At 43.1% G+C, this 22,604-nt stretch overlaps 1 protein-coding gene across 1 annotated transcript in view; it reads left to right on the top strand.

The window, feature by feature from the left end:
- The window catches only part of LOC147002090 (5-formyltetrahydrofolate cyclo-ligase-like), a 92,250-nt gene extending 74,567 nt beyond the window's left edge, over positions 1 to 17,683 (top strand). The window contains exon 4 of the mRNA XM_085827839.1: positions 17,430 to 17,683. Coding sequence (XP_085683965.1) covers positions 17,430 to 17,542 — 113 coding nt within the window. The 3' untranslated portion in view covers positions 17,543 to 17,683. The remainder of the gene's footprint in view (positions 1 to 17,429) is intronic.
- Positions 17,684 to 22,604: the final 4,921 nt, after the last annotated feature.

Below are 22,604 nucleotides of genomic sequence, written 5' to 3'. Positions count from 1 at the left end.
CTTCAGATCATTTCAGCGCAGTGGTGAGTAGGTGCAGTCTCACACAGTGGGACAGCAGGTGGAATGAAGCGAAGGTCACTCGTTCAGTCAACAAAAAGTTCTGATGTGTCACAGGAGCGTTGGTAGTCATCCATCAGTCAGGGGGCTTTCAGATAATGCTTTCAAGAGCGTGGGATGCCATTATAGCTAGTTGCTGTCCCAGAGTGAGCTTATCAGCATCTTTGACAAGCAGATTATGGCAGTAATAGCTTACAGGCAAGAAAACCACCCGCTGGCAACAGGGTGTAACTTTTTGGATAGGTAAGCCACTGGCCTTTTTCAAAGTCCCAAAGTCTGAGCAAGGACTCTTCTGGCGACCCCTGATCTCTCTTCCACATAAAGAGTGAAAGGCTTGGTTAGGTCAGGCAAAGGCTGGCCATCAAGAGGGCCTTTTTAATTTTTTAAAGGCTTTCTGGCAATCCAGGATCCACAAAACACCTCCCCTTTCTTGGTTAGGGGGTACAACAGGGCAGCTAAGGTCGCCAACCCAAGTGTCTAGAGTCTGTAGAAGCCAGCAGTACCCAAGAATTTTCTTACTTGCCTTGGTGTAGTTAGCCACTACTTCCCGTCTCGAAGGGTGTCTCTCAAATAAGTACCTTCAGTCTGACACAGCTGAGCCTTTTTAGCTGAGGCTCAGTCTTCAGTTGCCCAGATTTCCTGTCTAGATCCTGTCTTTTTCTTTCTCTCCTATCACTGTGGCCAAGATTCTAGTCAAATTTCTCTCTTGTCTACGATCCCTCCTGTTTTCTCTTTCTTCTGCCTCCCGCCTCTCTCTCTCACACACACACACTTTCTCTGCCTCTTTCACTAGATCGCCTAACTGTCTCCCTCTTTTTTCTGAAGCTTCTTTCTGATATCGGGGGCCAACTGCCTTATGAAGGCCAGCCAGGCCACTGAGGCCTTCTGGGCTTCCGAGGTAAGATTAAAGGGAGTGAACTGCCTGAAGGCTTCCATAAGTCTTTCAAGGAACATTGAGGGAGGTTCGATCGGCCCCTGCATTACCTCTTACCTTAGCCAAATTAGTGGGCCCATCTTGAGGCACCTTGGAGACCAGAGCCTGGCGTTAGATTTTTAAGCTCTCCTTACCTTCAGCCATGTCGCAGTCGCAACTGGGGCGAGTTAAAAGGAATCCCATGTCGATCTCATTTTGTAGCTGTGTAGACCGCCGTTGGCTTCTGGGCCATTTTTCTAGCCTCTAACAGAATTCTCTCTTGCTCTTCGGTTGTTAAGAGCATCTGCAACAGCTGTTGACAATCATCTCAAGTAGGCTGATGAGAAAACATAAGGAACTCTACCAACCCTGTGAGGCGTTGGGGATCCTGAGAAAGGGGGTGGTTAGTTTTCCAGTTATAAATACCAACAGAGGAAAATGACCAGTACTGAAGGGTTTAAAGTTTGGGCGGGTCCACCAGAGTCCGCCCGGACTCTGTGCTCTGCAGTTCCATGTACCCGCAGCGGTCCGCCTCTCGACACCCCGAGGGGTTTAGGGTTCTCTCTGCAGCTGGGGTTGAGGCTGTGGATAAGGGGAAGGTTGTGGACTAGGCCACTCAGGAGGCTTCATAGATTTTGGAGGAGCCGAATTGGCTGGTGGCTGCGATTTGGGAGAAACCTTTAATTTCTCTTGTAACATAAGAGTACAACCACAATTTTGAGAAGCAAAAACCAATTTTAACAGTGAAAACAATCTAGTTTTTTCTTTAAAAATGAACTCTAAAAACATTACTTGCTATAAATTTTGGCTGCCTGTTCCTGCACACAAACACAAGAAGGTGTAGCCGCCAATATTTCAAAAAGACACTACCCTAAATCTTATCTTTTATAAATCAGATTTCTAGGATAAGAATTACATAGAATATTACCCAATTCAGGCGTATCTTTAGAGACCTGTTCCCATGGGTTGTCTCATGCTGCATGTTGTAGTTCTAAATTACTCTAACCCAGAGTTACCAGTTTTAAGTCAACTTTTTGTTACCAATGTTATAAATTTTTAATCATAACTAATAACTTATGAGCCACTAATCTATAACCAAGACATATAAAAACATATTTATACTTTTGAAACTATTTAGAAACAAAAATGAAATGGCCGCATACATTTGTTCATTTAAACCAAACAAAATTCTTAATTTTTCTAGCTGTAATTTCAAGAGAGGAGCACCTTGTCACCTGATGAATCTAATAATCACAAGCACAGAGATTTTTGTAGGAAAAACAGCCATTTGTTCCCTTACCATAGAACTTAAGAACTTGAGAAGCTGGTGGTCCCTATAAGAGCAGCGTTTATAATCAGCTCCTAGCAGGGCTTCTCTAGCCACACTAGATTCCTAACTACAGGTGCAGGGCCCCAAAGACCAATTAATACTGTTTATTTTATTTTATTTTTTACCAAATTATCTCCAGATAGTCGGAGAGTACTGCTTTTTTCAAAACCCATTTTCTCACATCTCAGGTGTAAACTATCTCTAGTCAGGGTATAAAGCACCTATGAGAATTACCTTTGCTTTTCTAGATTTTCACATAGCTCTAAACACATAGGTATAAAGCACCTATGAGAATTACCTTTGCTTTTCTAGATTTTCACATAGCTCTAAACACATAAACAAAAACACATAAAACAGAAACCAACAGATCCAGACACATTCGACCCTTTCTTGTCCTCCACAAGCAGGCAAAAGAATTAGACGATTTTGGAGGGGGAAGCTTCCGCTTCAACAGAACTCGGTCTCTCTGACCGATCCTGAGACGGCCAGGCGTCCCTGGCTCTCCTTACCTCCCAGGGCGTCCCCCGGGGGCCACAGCCTGTGGTCCTCCTAGCACGTCTGCCGACCACAGTTCTCCGGTCCTTACGGCCCAAAAGGACAGCTGCAAATACCGACCGCGCGCATTTCAGACCCCATCACCCCATCGTCTACAAACACCAGCATCCATTTCTACCTAGATGACCAAAACCAGAGAAGCACACTTGTTCCTCAGTCTGCCAGGTGTAAAACCAAGGCACGAGGTGGGACTCGAACCCACGATCTCGCAACCCGAAAACCAAGACACAAATTCAATAAACTAAGATGGATCCGAACTCAGATTTCGCCATGCTTCAGAAACATAGGACAAAACACAAACAACCCAACACAACAAGCACATGTTCCAATGTTCGTTTCAGAAAACAGACACTCAAAACAGAGACACCGGCCGGCACACACACAAGAGGGGATCCCCATACCTCCAAGTCGGTTCTTGGGTGTGAGGGGTGGTCGCGTTTCCCGGCCAACGCACCAAATGAAAGACCCACAACGTGAGGACTCCCCCACGTTCTGACTCAGGAGAGGCGACACCCCAAATCACACAAGAAACAGTCTTGCTGCAACTGCAAGAGGATTTTTATTCAAGAGCGTTCTCGGGCCCATGGTCATACACCACACAGGGGTAGAGGACCATGGCGCCCCGAGTAGCTGTATAAGGGGGTATTTAAAGGAAGAAACCACAACTCAAGGAAGTGGGGAGGTACCAGTTAAGAGTCACTTCCGCAAAGTCACAAGAGTCACAGAGAATACCTGGTAATTGTTCTGGTTAACTCTCAGTTTCTAAGAGCCCCTAACAATAGCACATTTGCATGGCAGTTTCCGGTGTTGGTCAGGGTGACTTTCTTTGAATGAACACTCTTTGAACCCAGGAAGCAGGTAGGTGGAGGAAGGAATGTCGCTATCAAGGTATGATTAGCATACCTTGGAGCAATGAGTCACAAAGGTCACATTCCCAAGCCTCATCCTAAAGGCCTAGAATTTTGTTACTTCTTCAACATCAAAGTATTTTATATTATTTGTGGCTATTGTTAAGTGTGTTTCTACATTGTCTTGCTCAGCCAATTTATTGTTTGTATAAAGGAGGGATACTGTTTTTTAGTTAACTTTGTATCTTGCCTCTTTTTTGAAGACATTTATCATTTGTAGGCATTCTCTGGTAGAATTCTTAGAGTCACTTACATATATTGTCATATCCTCTGTGACTAACAATACTTTGACTTCTCTTCCAATTTGAATTCACTTGATCTCATTCAGATGTCTTACTGCTGTAGCTAGAACTTCAAGTGCTATATTGAACAGAGATGGAAAGAATGAACCGCCTTGCTTTGTCCCTTATTTTAGTGTAAATATTTTAAGTTTTTCTCCATTTAATCTGATGTTGACTATTGGCTTCCTATATTATTGTCTTTATTGTGTTAAGCTCTGTGTGTTGTATCCCGGGATCTCTTCAAGGCTTTAACATGAATGGGTGTTGGATTTTGTCAAGGGTATTTTCAACATCTAATCAGATGATCATGTAGGGGTTTTTCTTTCAGTTTGTTTATATGGTGAATTATGTGATTGGATTTTTATATATTAAACTATCCTTTAAGCCCTGTGATGAATCCTATTTGATCAGGGTAGATGGTGTTCATGATGTATTTTTGGATTTGGTTTGAGAGTATTTTATTGATTATCATTGGTTTGAGAGTATTTTATTGATTATCATTGGTTTGAGAGTATTTTATTGATTATCATTACATCAATTTGCATAAGAGAAATTGGTCGGAAATACTCTTTGTTGGCTTTTTGTTTTAGCTTTCAGTGTGACTATGGCCTCATAGAATGAGTTTGGCAATGTTCCTTCCATTTCCGTTTTGTGGAATAGTTTGAAGAGTATTAGCAGTAGCTCTTCTTTGAAAGTCTGGTGGAATTCTGTTCTAAAATTATTGGGTCCTGGCCTTTTTTTTTTTCTTTTTGTTTTTTATCAGAAGAATTTTAATGGCTGCTTCTATTTCCTTAGGTCCTTAGGAGTTATATGGTAGTTTAGATTGTTTACCTAATATTTATTAACTTTTAGAAGTGGAATCTATTAAGAAAATAATCCAGTTCCTTTATATATTCCAATTTTGTAGTCAGGCTTTTGAAGTAAGAGCTAATGATTCTCTGGATTCCCTCACTTTTTGTTGTTATGTCCCTCTTTTCATTTCTGATTCTGTTAATTTAAATAATGCCTCTTAGCTTTTTAGTTAGATTAGCTAAGGGTTTGTCTGCCTAGGACTGGCCTCAGTTGGCCTTCCTCAATCCGTGGGAGAAATCAGGAGTTCCAGTTCCAGGCAAGCAAGGAGTTGGTGTGGATGACAAACAGACACAGACACAAAGAGTGTGTCTATTTGAATGTAGTTTTTCCACGCAAACACCATACTTTTAATTCAGAAGAAAAACAAGAAAAACAGATGGATACATCGACAAGGTACATCAACACAAAACAAAGAAAATGCATAAATAAAAAGATGGTGGGAGCCAGGCTGTGTTTACCACTGAGAATAGGAACAACCCTTAATTAAGATCAGCTAACACAGGAGCCAGGTGAATGCTCTGATGCAATGCTAGTCTATTGTTAAACCCACCACCAGGGGTCCTAAAGTAAATACCTGATTATGCCATTCCTCTGGGCCTAGTGAAAAAACCCACATCAGGGGACTTTCTTTCTACTAAGCCTTTCAGGAAAAATACTACTACAACCCACCTATTTCCTAGGCCATTGTGTATTCCTGTGTATGGGTTTGACTCGGCTATTGTTCTAAGTAATTACTATGTAGACAATCCCTGAGCTTCCTAGCTCTTATTCAAGTAAATTGTAATACCTGATTACTTTCACTGCCTCTACTAGAGGTAAATTTGAATGTTACTGAATAGGTAACATTCTTACTGAATTCCAAACTCTGGGTAGGCTTCAAGGATGTCCCAGGACATTGGAACACTGTGGAGGCTTAATCTAACTTAGCTATATGTGAAAATCAATCCTAAAAGGCACTTATAATAAAACAATACTGAAAGAGAGCAGACAGATCCATACACCAGACTAATGCGGGGAAAGGTTCTGAGGATACATGATATGGGAATGCCAAGGTTCCAGGGGGCTAAGTTTCCATGAAACTCTTGGCTTTAGGACTGCTTCCAGGTTTCTAGGCCTGTCACATGAGTCACTACTGGAGTGGAGGTAGCATTGTCTATCTCATTTTTTCAAAGAACCAGCTCTTTGTGTCACTGATTTTTTAAATTATTCTCTTTGTTTTTAATTTATAGATTTTTTTCATCCCTGAGTATGATTATTTCCTGCAGTCTATTCCTCTTGAGTGGGTTGGCTTCTTTTTGGTTGTAGAACTGTCAGATGTGCTGTTAAGGTTCCAATATGAAACCTCTCTGGTCACCTTATGAAGGCTCTTAGTGCTATGAACTTTCCTCTTACCATGGCTTGTATTATGTTCCATAAGTTTGGTATATTGTGCCTTATTTTCATTGAATTCTAAAAAGTCTTTAATTTCTTTATTTCTGTTTTGACACAGTGGTCATTGAATAGAGAGCTGTTCAGTTGCCATGAGTTTGCATGCTTTCTGTTTCTGTTGTTAAAGTCTCAGGTTTGATCTGATCCATCTAAATCCATCATGATCTGATTGAGTTATCCAGTCCCTTGTATCTGTTGATTGCTTTTGTCTAGTTGTATGGTCAGTTTTGGAGACGGTTCCATGAGCTGCTGAGAAGAAGGTATATCCTTTTGTGTTTGTGTGAAATGTTCTTTAGATATCTGTTAGACTCATTTGATTCATAATGTCTAGTAGTTCCATTATTTCTGTGTCTAGCTTCGGTCTCAGTCACCTGTCCACTGGTGAGAATGTCTTGCGCGCGTCCGACTCGACCAGCAAGAACGACACGGCACACAAGTAGGATCCTTCTGCAGCCAAGCTTTAATGCATCTTGAGAGGGAGAGCATAAGCTTACACACGGATGCGAAGACCCTGAGGAACCCAGCCCTGTGCCTTATATAGAATTTTTGTCCCGCCTCTGACGTGGCGCATCCTCACAGGGCCATTTCCAAATGGACAAGATAACGTACTTAACGGATGTATGTCCTCGCGGACAGGGACTATCCAGAGACATGTGCAGTAAGCCTTTTTACTTGTTCAAACACCCAGCTCATGTGCCATCTTGTAATGGCGAATGTGGGAGTGGCTTTCCACATCTCCTCCTTTTGTTTTAATTTTAAGGCCACCCAAGCGATCGAGAGTGAGGGTGGAGGTCAAATTCCCAGTGTGCAAGATAGGTCTTACACAGGGTCCTCCTCTTAGACTCTTCGCCCAGAGGAACCCTGGCCTGACCCTATGTCGTTTTTCCTGGGAGAAGGAAACTTGGACATATAACCTTCGTATAGATGACACGCCCTCCTGTAAGAGGTTTTAACAGCCGCTTTGCCCCTTCCACTGCAGTGCTTAGCCTCGCAACTCTCCTTGGGCTGCTGAAGCACACTCACTCTGTCCCGTGCAATGAGACTAGCCTCGTGGGGTGCAAGAGCTGAGTGGCCAGCGACCTTTTACTATACATACTGGGTCCAAGTTCGGCTCCACACTTCTCTAGAAGGTCCCCATCCAAGCCTCATAAGATATGGTAATAGTATCTTTCTTTCTTTCCTGACAAATCTTGAAATTTTGAATGCCCTGTGAGTATTGGCCACGCTCAACCACCGGGACAATCCTATTCAATCCACCCTGCCTCCCACAATCCCTTTCTTCGTTTTTCCTGTCTTCATTCTGAGGTAATTCCAGGTTTCTGCAGCCTCAAGCAATTTCGCAATCAATGCTGGTTATTCTTAATATCCTCTCTCTCATAGGCAGCAATCCTATTTTAGCAACAAATAAAACAGCATCATTTAAAGGCGTTCATACATAGCCATTATCTCAAGCACTTGTACACGTTCCCGCAGGAGAGACACCACCTTTTTAAACAGGCAAGATCCTATCATAAGTATCAAAAGAAGCATCACAACTGATCCCACGAGTGTGGAAATCAAAGTTGTCATCCAGGGGGACTGACTGAACCAGCCCTCAAACCATCCTTTATCGGCATCAAAGATTTTTTGTCTCTGTGCAAGGTGAGTTCTCAATTTTGCCATGCTGTATCGCACTAATCCGGTCTTATCGACCCAGAAACAGCATTCTTCTTTTAGGGTGGCACACTTCCAAAGAGGATAAACTCGTCTCTAAATTAGTAATTGATTTTTCAATTTCCTTTATATCCTCATGCATAGCTTGTTGCAAAATTTTGAGCTGATGAATATTATTAAGCGCTACCGCCCCTGTGCCTATACCAGCAGTGATGCCGCCTGTGGCCAGGCCTCCCAATAACTCCGCTAAGGTAATAGAAGCAGGATCTCTCTTAAGACGTCGGGGGCCGGCATTCTCATAGGCTTCCACAACATGACTTATGGGATGATAAATAATCCTAGGCCATAGGGTTACCATAACACAAAGAATACTGGTAAAATTTAAGGTAGCAAGGGAAACGCAGGGGGTAAGGCCAGCACTACAGGCCCAATAAGTCCCTTCTGGCGGGACAAGATAGCCAGAGGACTGGGAATGAGAAGATATATTTGTATAACTTCTACTTATAGAAAAAATGGCGACCGGATCATGACCGGTACGGTACAATCTCAGACCCCAACTTTTTGGGCCATCCCAGTTAGCTTTCTTTCCTGCCTCAGTAAAGGTAATTACCAATGGATTACATCGGCCCCCAGGGGTGGCTCCGATATGGCTAGTTTTTAAAGAATCATAGCAGGGGCCACAATCAACCCTCCTTCCATCCTTCGTGCATTTCCATTTTCCTCTCCCCCCATAAGTATAGCCAGGTGTATTTCCTCTCTTAACAGTAATGAAATCCCATGTAGATGAGGGATTCCAATAGGCATGCCCCGTGGTCTCACACCCCCATACTTTACTATAGCCCTCTGCCGGACCCCCACAATGAGGTGACACCTTATGACCAGGGCAAACATAGATGTCAAATTCTCTGGTAAATTCTCTTTGATTAATATATTGGCATCCATAATCTCCAGATGGATCATGATCAGAGGGATCCCATTCGTTACCAACCAGATCACACAAATCTACATAAAGGGTTGGAAAAGCCTCTTTTAGGGCACCCTGCAAAACAGTCTTATTAGCAACAACTCCTGTTAACAAATTAGAACTAAAAAAAAAAAAAAAAAAGAGCCGGGCGTGGTGGCGCACGCCTTTAATCCCAGCACTCCGGAGGCAGAGGCAGGCGGATTTCTGAGTTCGAGGCCAGTCTGGTCTACAAAGTGAGTTCCAGGACAGCCGGGGCTATACAGAGAAACCCTGTCTCGAAAAACCAAAAAAAAAAAAAAAAAAAAAAAAACAAATTAGAACTAGTCCAAGTCACATTATAGATCTGATGTGGGTTACTCCCTGATCTTTGAGTTCCTCCCAGTGTCATCATTTCCAGAAGTAGGATCATCCATGTCCAGCTCCGTCGCAATGGGTTCTTCTTCCGCCTGATGGATTGTTCTCGTAAGGCGGGCAGGGATCCAAAAAGGATTGGCTTCATCCTGTGGAAAGACACATACGGCTCCCCTGGATCTGATCAATATGGGATCCGGGCCCTTCCATTTGTTATTCAAAACATCTTTCCATTTAACCCTTTCTTTGGGCCTATCTGGCTCTGAGTAATGACGTTCAGCCGCAGTATGGCCATGAGCATCAAGATTTAAAAAATTGAGTGTAAAGAGTGCCATAGACACAGACACTCTTGGTACTCGGGGTAGAGCCTCCTCGACTCCCCCTTTCTGTTTTATTAGATAGGATTTGAGGGTGCGGTGCGCCCGCTCAACAATACCCTGTCCTTGAGGGTTGTATGGAAGTCCAGTCAAGTGGGTCACGTCCATCTGACGGCAGAACTGTTGGAATTTTTGAGATGTATAAGCTGGACCATTATCAGTCTTAAGGAGTTTGGGTTTCCCCCAAGCACTCCATGCCTCAAAGCAATGTTGAATCACATGTGAGGCCTTTTCTCCAGTTAGGGGAGAAGCAGACATGATACCCGAGCACGTGTCAATGGACACGTGGAGGTACTGAAGTTTGCCAAAGGAGGGGACATGGGTAACGTCCATCTGCCAGACCTGTAGGGGTCGAATGCCACGTGGGTTAATTCCTACGTGGGGTTCTGGCAGAAACTCACAACAGTTTTGACACTGAATGACAATGTCACGGGCATCCTTTCTTGTCAAGGAGAAGCGACGACGCAGAGTTTCAGCCGTCACATGAAATTTGTTGTGAAACCTCCTGGCAGTTTCTATTGGAGACAATAAGGCTGCAGCCACCATTTTTGTAGCTTTGTCTGCCATATCATTTCCCTGAGCCATGGGCCCAGGCAGGCCCGAGTGGGCCCTGACATGAGTAATATAGACTGGAAATTTTCTGGCTAATAGGACTAGCTGTATTTGCTGAAAAATATGGGCAACCTTGCTAGATGACCTAATCACCCCAGCCACTTCTAAAAGATTTACAGCATTAACCACATAATGAGAGTCAGACACAATATTAAGGGCTCCTGAAAAGGTTTTTAAAACCTCCAGGACCACAAGACACTCCACTACTTGAGGAGAATTCTCACCAAACTGTTTAGAGGTGACCTCCCCATTGTGGACATAGGCACCTATGCCGGTTTTTGACCCATCAGTATATACCACGGCCCCATCTTCAAGTGGGGATTTAGATGTCACACGTGGAAACACAACAGGCTGATTCTGGGCAAACTGTAAGATGGGATGCTTGGGATAATGATTATCTATCTGTCCTTCAAAGGAGGTAACCAAGACTGCCCAGTCATTGGAGGTGGCTGCCAGAGTTTGAACTTGTACAGCGGTGTAAGGCACAATTAGGGTATCTGGGTTTTTTCCAAAGTGGGTAATAGCTGCTTTCAGGCCCCTAAGGGCAAGCTGTGCAACTGCATTAGGATACCATTCTATTATTTTAGCAGGGGAAGCATTTGGGTGGACCCACAGTAGAGGTCCACCCTGCCATAAAACTGCAGTCGGCAATTGGGTTGTCTTAAAAACACACAAATCAAAAGGTTGAGTATCATTAATGCGATGCAATTGGGCCTCCTGCAAAGCCCCCTCAACTGCTCGCAACGCCTGGTCAGCAGCTGGAGTAAGGTCTCTAGGGGAGGAAATATGAGAATCCCCTTCCAATATTTCAAATAAAGGTTTCAACTCCACCGAGGGGATTTTCAAAAAGGGTCTAAGCCAATTAATATCTCCCAGCAACTTTTGAAAATCATTTAAAGTATGAAGATGGTCCCTCCGTATTTCTATTTTCTGGGGTGCAATCCTGTCTGGGGTAATTATCGACCCTAGAAACTGTCCTGTATCAGAAACCTGCACCTTTTCTGCAGCTATTTGCAAACCCCACCGTTGAAGAGTGTCCAACAAACAGGGGTATGCCCTTTTTAATAGGCTCAGGTCTTTGTGACACAAAAGAACATCATCCATATAATGTATTAAAATTAAAGAAGGAAATTGTTCCTTTATTGGGCTAAGAGCCCTTTGTACATAAAGCTGACACATGGTGGGACTATTGGACATGCCCTGGGGCAAAACTTTCCATTGATATCTTCTATCTGGTTCCATATGATTGAATGAGGGAACTGTGAAGGCAAAACGAGGCCTATCCTCAGGGCATAATGGTATAAAAAAAAAGCAATCCTTAATATCTATAATAATTAAATTCCATTTTCACGGCAGGGCAGATAACACCGGCAAACCACGTTGCACGGGGCCAAATAACTTCATTTGTGCATTAATGGCCCTTAAGTCATGAAGCAACCTCCATTTTCCAGATTTCTTTTTAATAACAAATATGGGAGTATTCCAAGGAGAGACAGACGGCTCGATGTGTCCTAAATTTAACTGTTCTTTTATTAATTGTGTTACTGCCTCTAATTTTTCAGAGGATAAAGGCCACTGAGGAACCCACACCGGGTCCTCTGTTTTCCATGGTATAGGTTGTGCTATCTCAGCGGCCCCTAGGAAAAACCCAGTCCCTGTTTTCTATAATTTTCCTTTGGTGCAATAGGCGTTATTCATCCCTGTCCTTGTGCACCCAGTCCCTCCCCATCTCTATAACCCATCTTGGTCATGATATGCTTTGCTCTATCTGAATAGTTGCCTTCTAAGGAAACTGTCTCATTAGACAAGACGAGACTCATGTGCTGCATGATATCCCTTCCCCAGAGGTTAACCGGGAGCGGGAGCACATAGGGTACAAATTTTCCCTGCTGACCTTCGGGGGATCTCCAGGTTAAAGCAACAGAACTTATAGTGGGACAGGATTGGTATCCCAGACCTTGTAACGAATGAGATGATTCTGTGGTGGGCCAAGTTTTGGGCCACCAATGTGTGGAAATTATACTTTTGTCTGCTCCGGTATCTAGAATGCCCTCGACTTCTTTCCCATTTATCTTAAGGCGGAGCTTAGGTCTGCTATTTAACGATACCACTAAGTAGGCCGAATCACTTCCGGAGGAACCCATTTTCTTCACATCCTGTCCCACAGGCTCCTCTCTGGCGTTATCAGGGAGGAGCAATAGCTGGGCAATCCTGTCCCCTTTGTTAATAGAGAAGACGCCCCGAGGGCTGGAACATAGGACTTGAATCTCAGGAGAGTGTTGGCGATCCACCACTCCTGGGTGTACCACCAAGCCTTGTAAGGTGAGCGAACCTCGACCAAGAATAAGGCCCATGGTCCCCAGGGGCAAAGATAATACAGACTCCACCGGGACCGGTTGAATGTTCATTTGGGGCATTAGTAGGAAGTCGGTGGCGGCACGCAGGTCCACCCTTGAGGGTCTTCCTGGGCCTCCTCTCTGGTTGCTTCCTGGGTCCTGACAAATCGGTTCCCATATCTTTGGGGGCCCTGGGACCGGGGGCCCGGTTTCCCGTTTTTTGTTACACGAGGAAACTCTTTAGTATCATTAGCCTCCTGTGGTGCAAGTAGCCTGCCATTGATATCTCTGACAGACCGACATTGATCTGCCCTATGATAACCCTTACCGCACTTGGTGCATAGGGTAAGGACCCTCCTCTCACGAGGAGGGGCCCTGCAGTCTCTTTTGAGATGGCCAAGCTTGCCACAATTATAACATGTTTTATGTCCCTTTTGTCTTGTTGCTTGCTTTTGCGACTGAAGAATTGCAGCCACCAGGCCTGCATTAGTAAGGGGTCCCCCCAACTCACGACAAACTCTAAGCTAATCCTGTAAGCCTTTGCTCTTTCTAGGGGCGATAGCTGCTCGGCACTCCTGTGTGGCTTGTTCAAAAATTAACTGTTCTATTAAGGGGTTTGCGGCCTCAGAGTCCCCAAAAATTCTCTCAGCCGCTTCTGTCATTCTTGCCACAAAATTGGAGAAGGGCTCTTGGGGGCCCTGAATAATTTTTGATAATTGTTGATTGGCCTCACCCTTGTTTGATAGAGCTTTCCATGCCCTAATAGCAGAATGTGCAACTTGCGCATAAGCTCCCCATGCATAGTTGTTTTGATCAGCCGCATACAGGCCCTGCCCTGTTAACAGGTCGAAGGTCCAATCGCGTTGTTCCGGGGTGAGTGCTGCCGCATTAAACCTAGCTAGATTTTGGGCTGCCTCATGCCATAGGGCTTTCCATTCCATATACTGTCCCATGGTTGGTAAAACAGCTTTGGTAATCATCTGCCAATCTGAAGGAGTGAGCGGATTTATGGCCAATCTATCTAGTTGCATCAATGTAAAGCTCCCCGTCACCCCATATTTCCTTACCGACTCCGCAAGTTCCTTAATTTGATTATATTCTACGGGTGCATAAACCCTACCTCCTTCCCCATTATCGAAAACGGGGAAGGCTTGTGTCACTTTATGGCGGGTTTTTTCAGAAAGAAGTGAAGAAGATGCGGGTCGTGCCCCATAAGGGGGTGGGGCAGTAGGGGTAAGCTGCATGCGTTGTTGGAGTGGGGGCTGTTTTTTATTTTTATACCTTGGGATGCTTTCATCAGGGTGATACCTCTCTTCTTCATATCTAGCTGCAGTTTCCTCTAAGTCCTCTTCCTCAGAGGAGTCAAGTTCATCGCTCGAACTTGAGCTAATTTTCAGTTCTTGAAGTTCCCTTACTGGGTAGATACTCTCCCCTTTTTTCTTATCATTATTAGAAGGGTGATCCAACCTTATAGGTTGATCAGGCTTCTCTCCCCCTTTTTTACCTTTTCCGGGGGGTCCCTTTTCTCTTTTCTTGGATATCCCTTTTGTATGTGCTCAAGCACCCAACCTCTCACTCCGCTCGGTTTCTGACATGCTATCTTGGACTGATTCTAACGTGTGCTGGCCTTCCTGTCTTACTGGACCGCAGGTTTCATCCTCTAGACAGTTGTTAACCATCTTCCAAATGGCCTTGGTCCCAGGGCGAAGATCGTTCTCTAACAGTTTTCTATCTAGATCTTTTCCCAATTTTTTCCACGAGGCGCGGGAAAGTGATCCGGAGCAGGCGTACCATGGCGCCACACTGTCAACTTCCTTCACAAAATTTTTAAGTGTGCGGGGTGCAATCTTAATGTCCCTTTGTTTAAGAAGGTTATCAAGGGCTTGAACCACAGATTGGGACGAACCCATTGTAGATGGTGCCTGCGGTTTATCTACACCCGACTTACGTAGCACGGCAGATTTCTACCTCCTCGCGGCTTATCTACATCCGTCTGACAGGAGATCTGACAGGAGATTTGACAGGAGATTTGACAGGAGATTTGGCAGGAGATCAACGGCCGAAATGTCAACGGTCGCAGGGCCGCTTATCTACGTCGGACTTATCCGCAACCCTCAACAATACAACACCAGGAAGAAAAGGAAGAAGACTCCGATCACTAACACCACCGCCTCGGGCAAACCCTCCCAAGGTGGAGACAGTTGAAGACCAAGATTAGAAAAAAATCCAACACACCTCTCCGGGTGGAGTCCACTGCAGTTCTGAATCCACCTCAACGCTGAGGGGTCTCCGGTGGTGCGAACGATGTCTCGAAGTCCCGGGTTTTCGGCACCACTTCTTGCGCGCGTCCGACTCGACCAGCAAGAACGACACAGCACACAAGTAGGATCCTTCTGCAGCCAAGCTTTAATGCATCTTGAGAGGGAGAGCATAAGCTTACACACGGATGTGAAGACCCTGAGGAACCCAGCCCTGTGCCTTATATAGAATTTTTGTCCCGCCTCTGACGTGGCGCATCCTCACAGGGCCATTTCCAAACGGACAAGATAACGTACTTAACGGATGTATGTCCTCGCGGACAGGGACTATCCAGAGACATGTGCAGTAAGCCTTTTTACTTGTTCAAACACCCAGCTCATGTGCCATCTTGTAATGGCGAATGTGGGAGCGGCTTTCCACAAGAATGGAGTGTTGAAGTCTCTCACTATTAATGTGTGTATTTCAAAGTATGATTTAAGCCTTAGTAATGTTACTTTTACAGCTGTGGGTGCCCTTGCATTTGGGGCATAGATATTCAGACTTGAGACATCATTTTGGTGGATTTTTCCTTTAATGAATTTAAAATCTCTTTCCCTGTCTTTTTAAAATAATATTTGGTTACTACAGCTTGTTTCTTGGGTCTGTTTGCTTAGAAAAAAATCTTTTTTAGCCATTTACTCTGAGGTAATATCTATTTTTTACTGAGGTATGTTTCCTGTTAGCAGCAGAATGATGGATCCTCTTTTGACATCCATTTTGTTAGCCCATTTCTTTTTATTGGGTAATTGAGTGCATTGATTTTAGAAGATATTACTAACCAATAATTGTTCATTCCTGTTATTTTGATGTTGGTGGTGGGTTGTGTGTGTGTGTGAAAGAGAGAAGGGGGAAGAGGGGGAGAGAGGGAGGGCAGGCGAGGGACAGAGAGAGAGAGAGAAAGAGACAAGTGGTGGGATTCTTTACTTTTGGTTCTGCTGGTATGAAATTATTATTTCTTGTATTTTGTTGGGTGTAGTTAGCCTTATCAGGATGGAAGTCTTCTGTGGGGCTTTATTAATGGGAAAATATTGTTTAAATATGCTTTTGACATGCAATCTCTTGGTTTCTCCATCTATGGTGGTTGAATGTTTAGCTGGATATATTAGTCTGTACTGACATCTGTAGTCTCTTAGGGTCTGCAAGACATCTGCCCAGGTGCTTCTGGTTTTAGAGTCTCTGTTGAGAAATCAGGTGTGCTTCTTATATGTCTGCTTTTATATGTTACTTGGTCTTTTTCCTTGCAACTTTTAATATTCTTTCTTTGTTCTGTACATTTGGTGTTTTGATTATTATGTGGCAGGAGGAATTTCTTTTCTGGTCAAGTCTATTTGGTGTTCTGTAACCTTCTTTTATATTTATATGAATCTCTTTTAGGTTAGGGAAATTTTATTCTAAGATTTTGTTGAAGATATTTTCTGAATCCTTGAGCTGTGAATCTTCTCCTTCTTCTATTCCTATTATTCATAGGCTTGGTCTTTTCATAGCATTCCAAAATTCCTTGATGCGAGCGTTGTGTCATGAACGTTTTAGATTTTGCATTTTCTTTGAAATATCATTTTCTTCCATTTTATTTTCTACACCTGAGATTCTCTCTTCTATCTCTTGTATTCTGTTGGTGATGCTGTGTCTACTGTTCCTGTTGTATTTTCTAGGTTTCCCATCTCCACGATTGCCCTCAGTTTTTATTTTCTTTATTGCTTCTATTTCCATTTTTTTGTTCTCAGACAGTTTTATTCATTTCCTTTATCTGTTTGAATATATTATCCTGTATTTCTTTAAGGGGTTCATTCATTTACTCTTTAAAGGCCTCTATAATCTTTAGAAGATTGTAATTAAGGTCATCTTCTAGTGCTTTAGCTAGGTTAGGGTATCCAGGGCTTGCTATAGTAGGATAGCTGGGCTCTAGTGGTACCATATTGCCCTGGCATTTTTGGATGTTGTAAGTGTCCAACAACCTGTTAATAATTGTCGTTAAATGTCATATAAAAATAAATTAGATTTAGCCTTCCTAGACAAAACTCTGCTAGTTAAATAGTAAATTCAGTGAGTTTGGAACTGATAACTCAAAGTACTCAGATGATCTAAGTTCACTCTTCTGGTCTTGACTATGAGTATAATACAGGGAGACTGTACCTTCTAGTCTGGCCACAGTCCCATTTCAGGTAAGTTTGTGGTGATTGTGAATAATTTCCAAAGTGTGTGTCTTTGGAGGGTCACATGGCTAAGAACTCAATGATACAGTCCAACTCCTGTGTTCTCAAAGAATGCTGTATATCTGGGGCTTTGACATCCACTTGTTCATTAAGAAAACTTAATTATGAGAAATTTAATACCTTATGCTCAAGTGCATAGGGTTGGTGATGTACACACATGCATATGATAGCACACAGGAACACAGGGTGTGAGGAAATAAACAGTGGGAGACACAGGACAGATGCAAATTACTGAACCTTCCAAGGCAGAATTAACACCATCTTTCCCTTCCTGAGCTCAACTTTCTCTCTTCCTTTCTAGTATTAATAGTATCGTGTAGAAGACACCAGACTTCCCGGCTCTGGGCACCTGTGACACATGCTGCTACCTGGTCTGTTTATGAACAACAATCTATGGGACCAGCCTCAGAGTAACTTCAACCAGCTGTCTGCATAGATCAAAGCACATCTCCATGATCAACTTCAGGTCCCTATTTGCCCTGCCTATTTAGGCAAATTAACATCTCTTTATAATATATTCTTTTTAATGTTCCTAAGTGCTTTTAATAGCTTAGAACTTTGTGTTTCTATGTGCTTTTAGCTTCATTAAAGGTCTATACATTGAGTCCCTTTGTTTTTTATTTAAGTCTGAGTATTCCTATGGAGTCCAGAATACAGTATCAAATAGCTGTTCTGATAGGTAATTGTGACCCCCCCCTCCCAATGTGATGACTTAGAACTGAACTCAGTTCTCTGCCAGAGCAGCCAACATACTTAGCTACTGAGCCACTGTTTCAGCACCTACATCTCCATCTTGAAGGCCCATTTGATATTTAGATAGGATCTGGCCACAGATTCAGACAGGTTTAAATGTACTTTCACAGACTATCTCCAACACCAAAGAGAAGAGGAAAACTGTCTACAAGAGGGGGACATCATCCCTGAGAATCCTATGTAGTGCATCCCATGTAGTATGCCTGAATTCTGGAAGCTGACCTTTGGTCCCATTCCTCTGGAGCCTCTTCATAAATCCACTGGGTACCTGAGTAGTCTAAGACAGCCAACTTCAGGGGTGCTTCTTCAAAAGCTGGCTTGGTCCTGGGAGTACACTCCAGATGCGCAGTCCTCACACAAAGGTGATAAGGGCCATGGCCCTGCCACAGCATTGTGGAAATATGGTTCAGGGCCTTGCACATGCAAGGCAAGCATTCTTTCCAAGAACCACATCCTCAGTCACAAAACCTCTTTGGAAAGTAGTTTTCATTGAAGGAACTTGGCTATTTACCTGAAAGAGTCAAATTGCATATCTTTATATTTGGAAAATGTTTGCTTAAGTAGCAATTGACCAGTTACCATTATAGTCCATAAAGGTCAGAAATTTTTCAGCATATCACAAAGAAAGGTAAATATATTACTTATTTTAAAATGTGATTTTATAAAATGCACATCAGTGAAGCCTGCCTCATTCGGCATTTCTCCCCTGGAAATGTTAGTCCTTTATTGAATGAATGCCACTCTCTGAGTTCAGTCAAAGAAGCCACTCCAGCAGGGATTGGAAACTTTTACAGTATTTTGAGATATACCGATTTTATCTGTGTGTGTGTGTGTGTGTCTGTGTGTGTGTGTGTGTGTTGATCATATGGGACACTTGCATGTGTGTGTACATGTGTGTAGACATCAGAGGTCAACTTCAGATGTTTGTTGTTCCTCAGGAACCATCCACGGTTTTTTTGTTTGTTTGATAGACTGGGTTTGGTTTTCTTTTTTTGTTTGTTTGTTTTGTTTTTTCAAGAAAGGGTTTCTCTGTATAGCCCTGGCTATACTGGAACTCACTTTGTAAACCAGGCTGGCCTCAAACTCAGAAATCCACCTGCCTCTGCCTCCCAAGTGCTGGGATTAAAGGCGTGTGCCTCCACCACGACCGGCCCATCCACATTTTTTATAGGGTCTCTCACTGGCCAGGAGCTCACAAGAAGGCTAGGCTAATTAACCTCAAGCGCCAGGCCTCTGCCTGTCTCTACCTTCCCAGATCCTCCAATGCAAGAAGGCTGCTCTTGTGCAGCACACACTTTACAGATTGAGCTGTCCCCTAGCTCTGCCTTACCTCAGCCTGCTCTTCCAGAGGTCCTGAGTTCAATTACCAGCAAGCACATGGTGACTCACAACCATCTGTAATGGGGATGTGATGCCCTCTTCTGGTGGGTCTGAAGACAGCAACAGTGTACTCATACACATAAAATAAATATATCTTAAAAAAAGAGAACTGTAAGAGCTCATGTTACTACAATAGAATAGAAATATAACAGAATAAAAATATCAAAGAGGCAGCAAAACATTCCAGAAACTAGATAGTGACTTTATTGGTATGGGAATCAGGTTAAAATGTGATTGCTAGTCTAATTGTTGTCTCAAGGTATGACCTCAAAGTCTGCACTTCAGACATTTAGTTTACAGTTGACTAGCTAGATTCCAAGACATAATCACCAGTATGGTTGCTCCTATCCTAAATGGTAGTTTAAATTTTAAAAAATTAATTTCATAAATTTTACATTTAAAACCATCTTCCTTGGCCCCGTTAGCCACAGAATAGCTGTGACTATGGCCCACACTTGAATAGTCCAGGGATAGGACACTTACTCATGGAAGAAAGTTCTGCCCAGCAGCATGTATTCTAAAACATGGTTTTCAAGCAGCTCTCTGTAGACTGCACATTAAGGTAGAATGCAGAGGGATAAGATACTGGAAATACGCATTTTGACAACTCTCCCCAGGCATTTTTATACAAGTTAAAGTTAGAGGAACATTCTACAAACATCCAAGATCTGCTCTCTAGAAGTCAAACTAATACAGAGCTAGGTGAGTTTCAGACAAGGATAGGAAGTGATCCAGCTTATCTGCCATCAGGATATAAAGCAAATATAAAATAAATAAATAAATAAATAAATAAATGAAAAATAAATAAAATTGACTTTGAACAAGGGGAAAAAATGAAAAAAGAAAAAGAAAAGAAATCAAATAAACCCCAGACGCCAGTTCTTCCAGCCATGAAAATCAAAGCAAGTTGATTGGAGGTGAAAATGCTATTGTTGGTGGAGCTGTTGGTGGAGCCTATGATAAGAGCACTATGTAGGATGGAGGAGAGCTAAGCCATCGGCCTCCAGTATTCAGCAGGTGTGCATTTGGTCCCCCTTCTATTCTCTGATCCCATCTACCTCTGGTCCTCTAGGTGCCAGTGTGAGGATAAGATTTTACATCCAGTTTTGAGAATAAATTTCATTCCTGGAAGGACCAACTAAGAAGTCCATTCTTCTACAAACTTTGGACACTTCTTTTCTTTCCCAGGGACTTATTTTGGGATGAACTTCAATGAAAATGCCCCCATTGGGGCTCGAGAGATGGCTAAGTGGGTAAGGGCACTGACTATTCTTACAAACTTCCTTAATTCAAATCCCAGCAACCACATGGTGGCTCACAACCATCTGTAATGAGATCTGAAGCCCACTTCTGGTGTGTCTGAAGACAGCTACTGTGTACTTACATATAACAATATATAAATCTAAAAACAACAACAACAACAACAAAACAAAAATGCCCCCATAGTCCTATAGGGAGTGGCACTATTAGAAGATATGGCCTTGTTGGAGTAGTTGTATCCTTTTGGGTGGAAGTGTGTCACTGGGGTTGGGCTTTGAGGTGTCAGCTGCTCAAGCCACATCCATATCTCTCTGTCTTCCTGCTGCCTGCTGATCCAGAGGTAGAACTCTCAGATCTTCCCCAGCACCATATTATGTGAATATCACCATGCTTCCCACCATGATGATAATGGAACTATAAGTCAGCCCCTAGTTAAATCTTTTCCCTTTATGAGAGTTACTGTGGTCATGGTGCCTTCGGACAGCAATAGAAACCCTAATTAAGTCACTACTACTTCTTTGATTATTCTTTCCCTTTCAGATCTAAAATAAATAAATAATAAAAGAGTTTCATTTTCTTTAAAAAGAACAATTAAAAGTTCAGCTCCATTATTTTATTTTATCAATTTCATCCCCATTTCTCTCGATTTTTATTTATTTCTGTACCACTCTCATAGCATCTCAGTGGGGGGCCTAGTTTTCAGTGTAGTATTTGATTTTCTCCTCTTGGATCTTTTCTCCTTGTGCTCAGCTCAGGTTTCTAGTAGAAAATGGCTGCCTGGCAGTGGTGGCTCTTGCCTTTAATACCAGCTCTTGGGAGACAGAGGCAGGCTGATTTCTGAGTTTGAGGCCAGCCTGGTCTACAAAGTGAGTTCCAGGACAGCCAGGGCTATATAGAGAAACCCTGTCTCAAAAAACCTAAAAAAAAAAAAAAAAAAAAAAAAAAAAAAGGAATACTCTTCCATTACTGGTGGGATTGCTAGCTGATAAAACCACTTTAGAAATCAATCTGGCCATTAAACAGAAAATTGAAAATAGTTCTACCTGAAGATCCAGCTATACCACTCCTGGGTATATACCCAAAAGATGGCCCACCATACCACAACGACTCATGCTCCACTGTTCATAGCAGCTATATTTATAATAGCCAGAATCTGGAAAGAACCCAGATGTCCTTCAACAGAGGAATGGATACAGAAAATGTGGTATATTTACACAATGGAATACTACTAAGCTATTAAATACAATGAATTCATTAGGCAATAAACTTCTTCGACAAATGGGTGGAACTAGAAAATATTATCCTGAGTAAGGTAGCCCAATCACAAAAGAACACACATGGTATGCACTCACTGATAAGTGGATATTAGCCCAGAACCTTGGAATACCCAAGATACAATTCACAGAGCACATGAAGGTCACGAAGAAGGAAGACCAAAGTGTGGATGCTTCAGTCCTTCTTAGAAGGGGGGACAAAATACCCACAGGAGGAGATAAAGAGACAATGTGTGGAACAGAGACTGAAGGAAAGGCCATCCAGAGTCTGCCCCACCTGGGGATCCACCCCATATACAGTCACCAAACCCAGATATTATTGTGGATGCCATCAAGTGCTTGCTGACAGGAGCCTAATATAGCTGTCTCCTGAGCAGCTCTGCCAGAGCCTGACAGATACAGAGGTGGATACTCTCAGCCAACCATTGGATTGAGAACAGGGTCCCCAATGGAGGACCAAAGGACCTGAAAGGGTTTGCAACCCCACAGGAAGAACAACAATATGAACCAACCAGTACCCTCCAGAGGTCCCAGGGACTAAACCACCAAACAAAGAGTACACATGGAGGAACCCATGGCTCCAGCTGCATATGCAGCAGAGAATGGCCTTGTCGGACATTAATTGGAGAAGAGGCCCTTGGTCCTGTGAAGGCTCAATGCCCAAGTGTAAAAGAATGCCAGAACAGGGAAGAGGGAGTGGGTGGGTTGGTGAGCAGGGGGAGGGGATGTGGGATAGGGATTTTTCAGAGGGGAAGCCAAGAAAGGGGATAACATTTGAAATGTAAATAAAGAAAATATCTAATAAAAAA

Source organism: Mus caroli, unplaced genomic scaffold (genome assembly GCF_978045245.1).
Source record: "Mus caroli unplaced genomic scaffold, Mus_caroli_1 scaffold_11, whole genome shotgun sequence".
Taxonomy (NCBI): Eukaryota; Metazoa; Chordata; class Mammalia; order Rodentia; family Muridae; genus Mus; species Mus caroli.
Note: the sequence above shows the minus strand (reverse complement) of the source record. Positions and strands in the feature narration are given on the sequence as shown.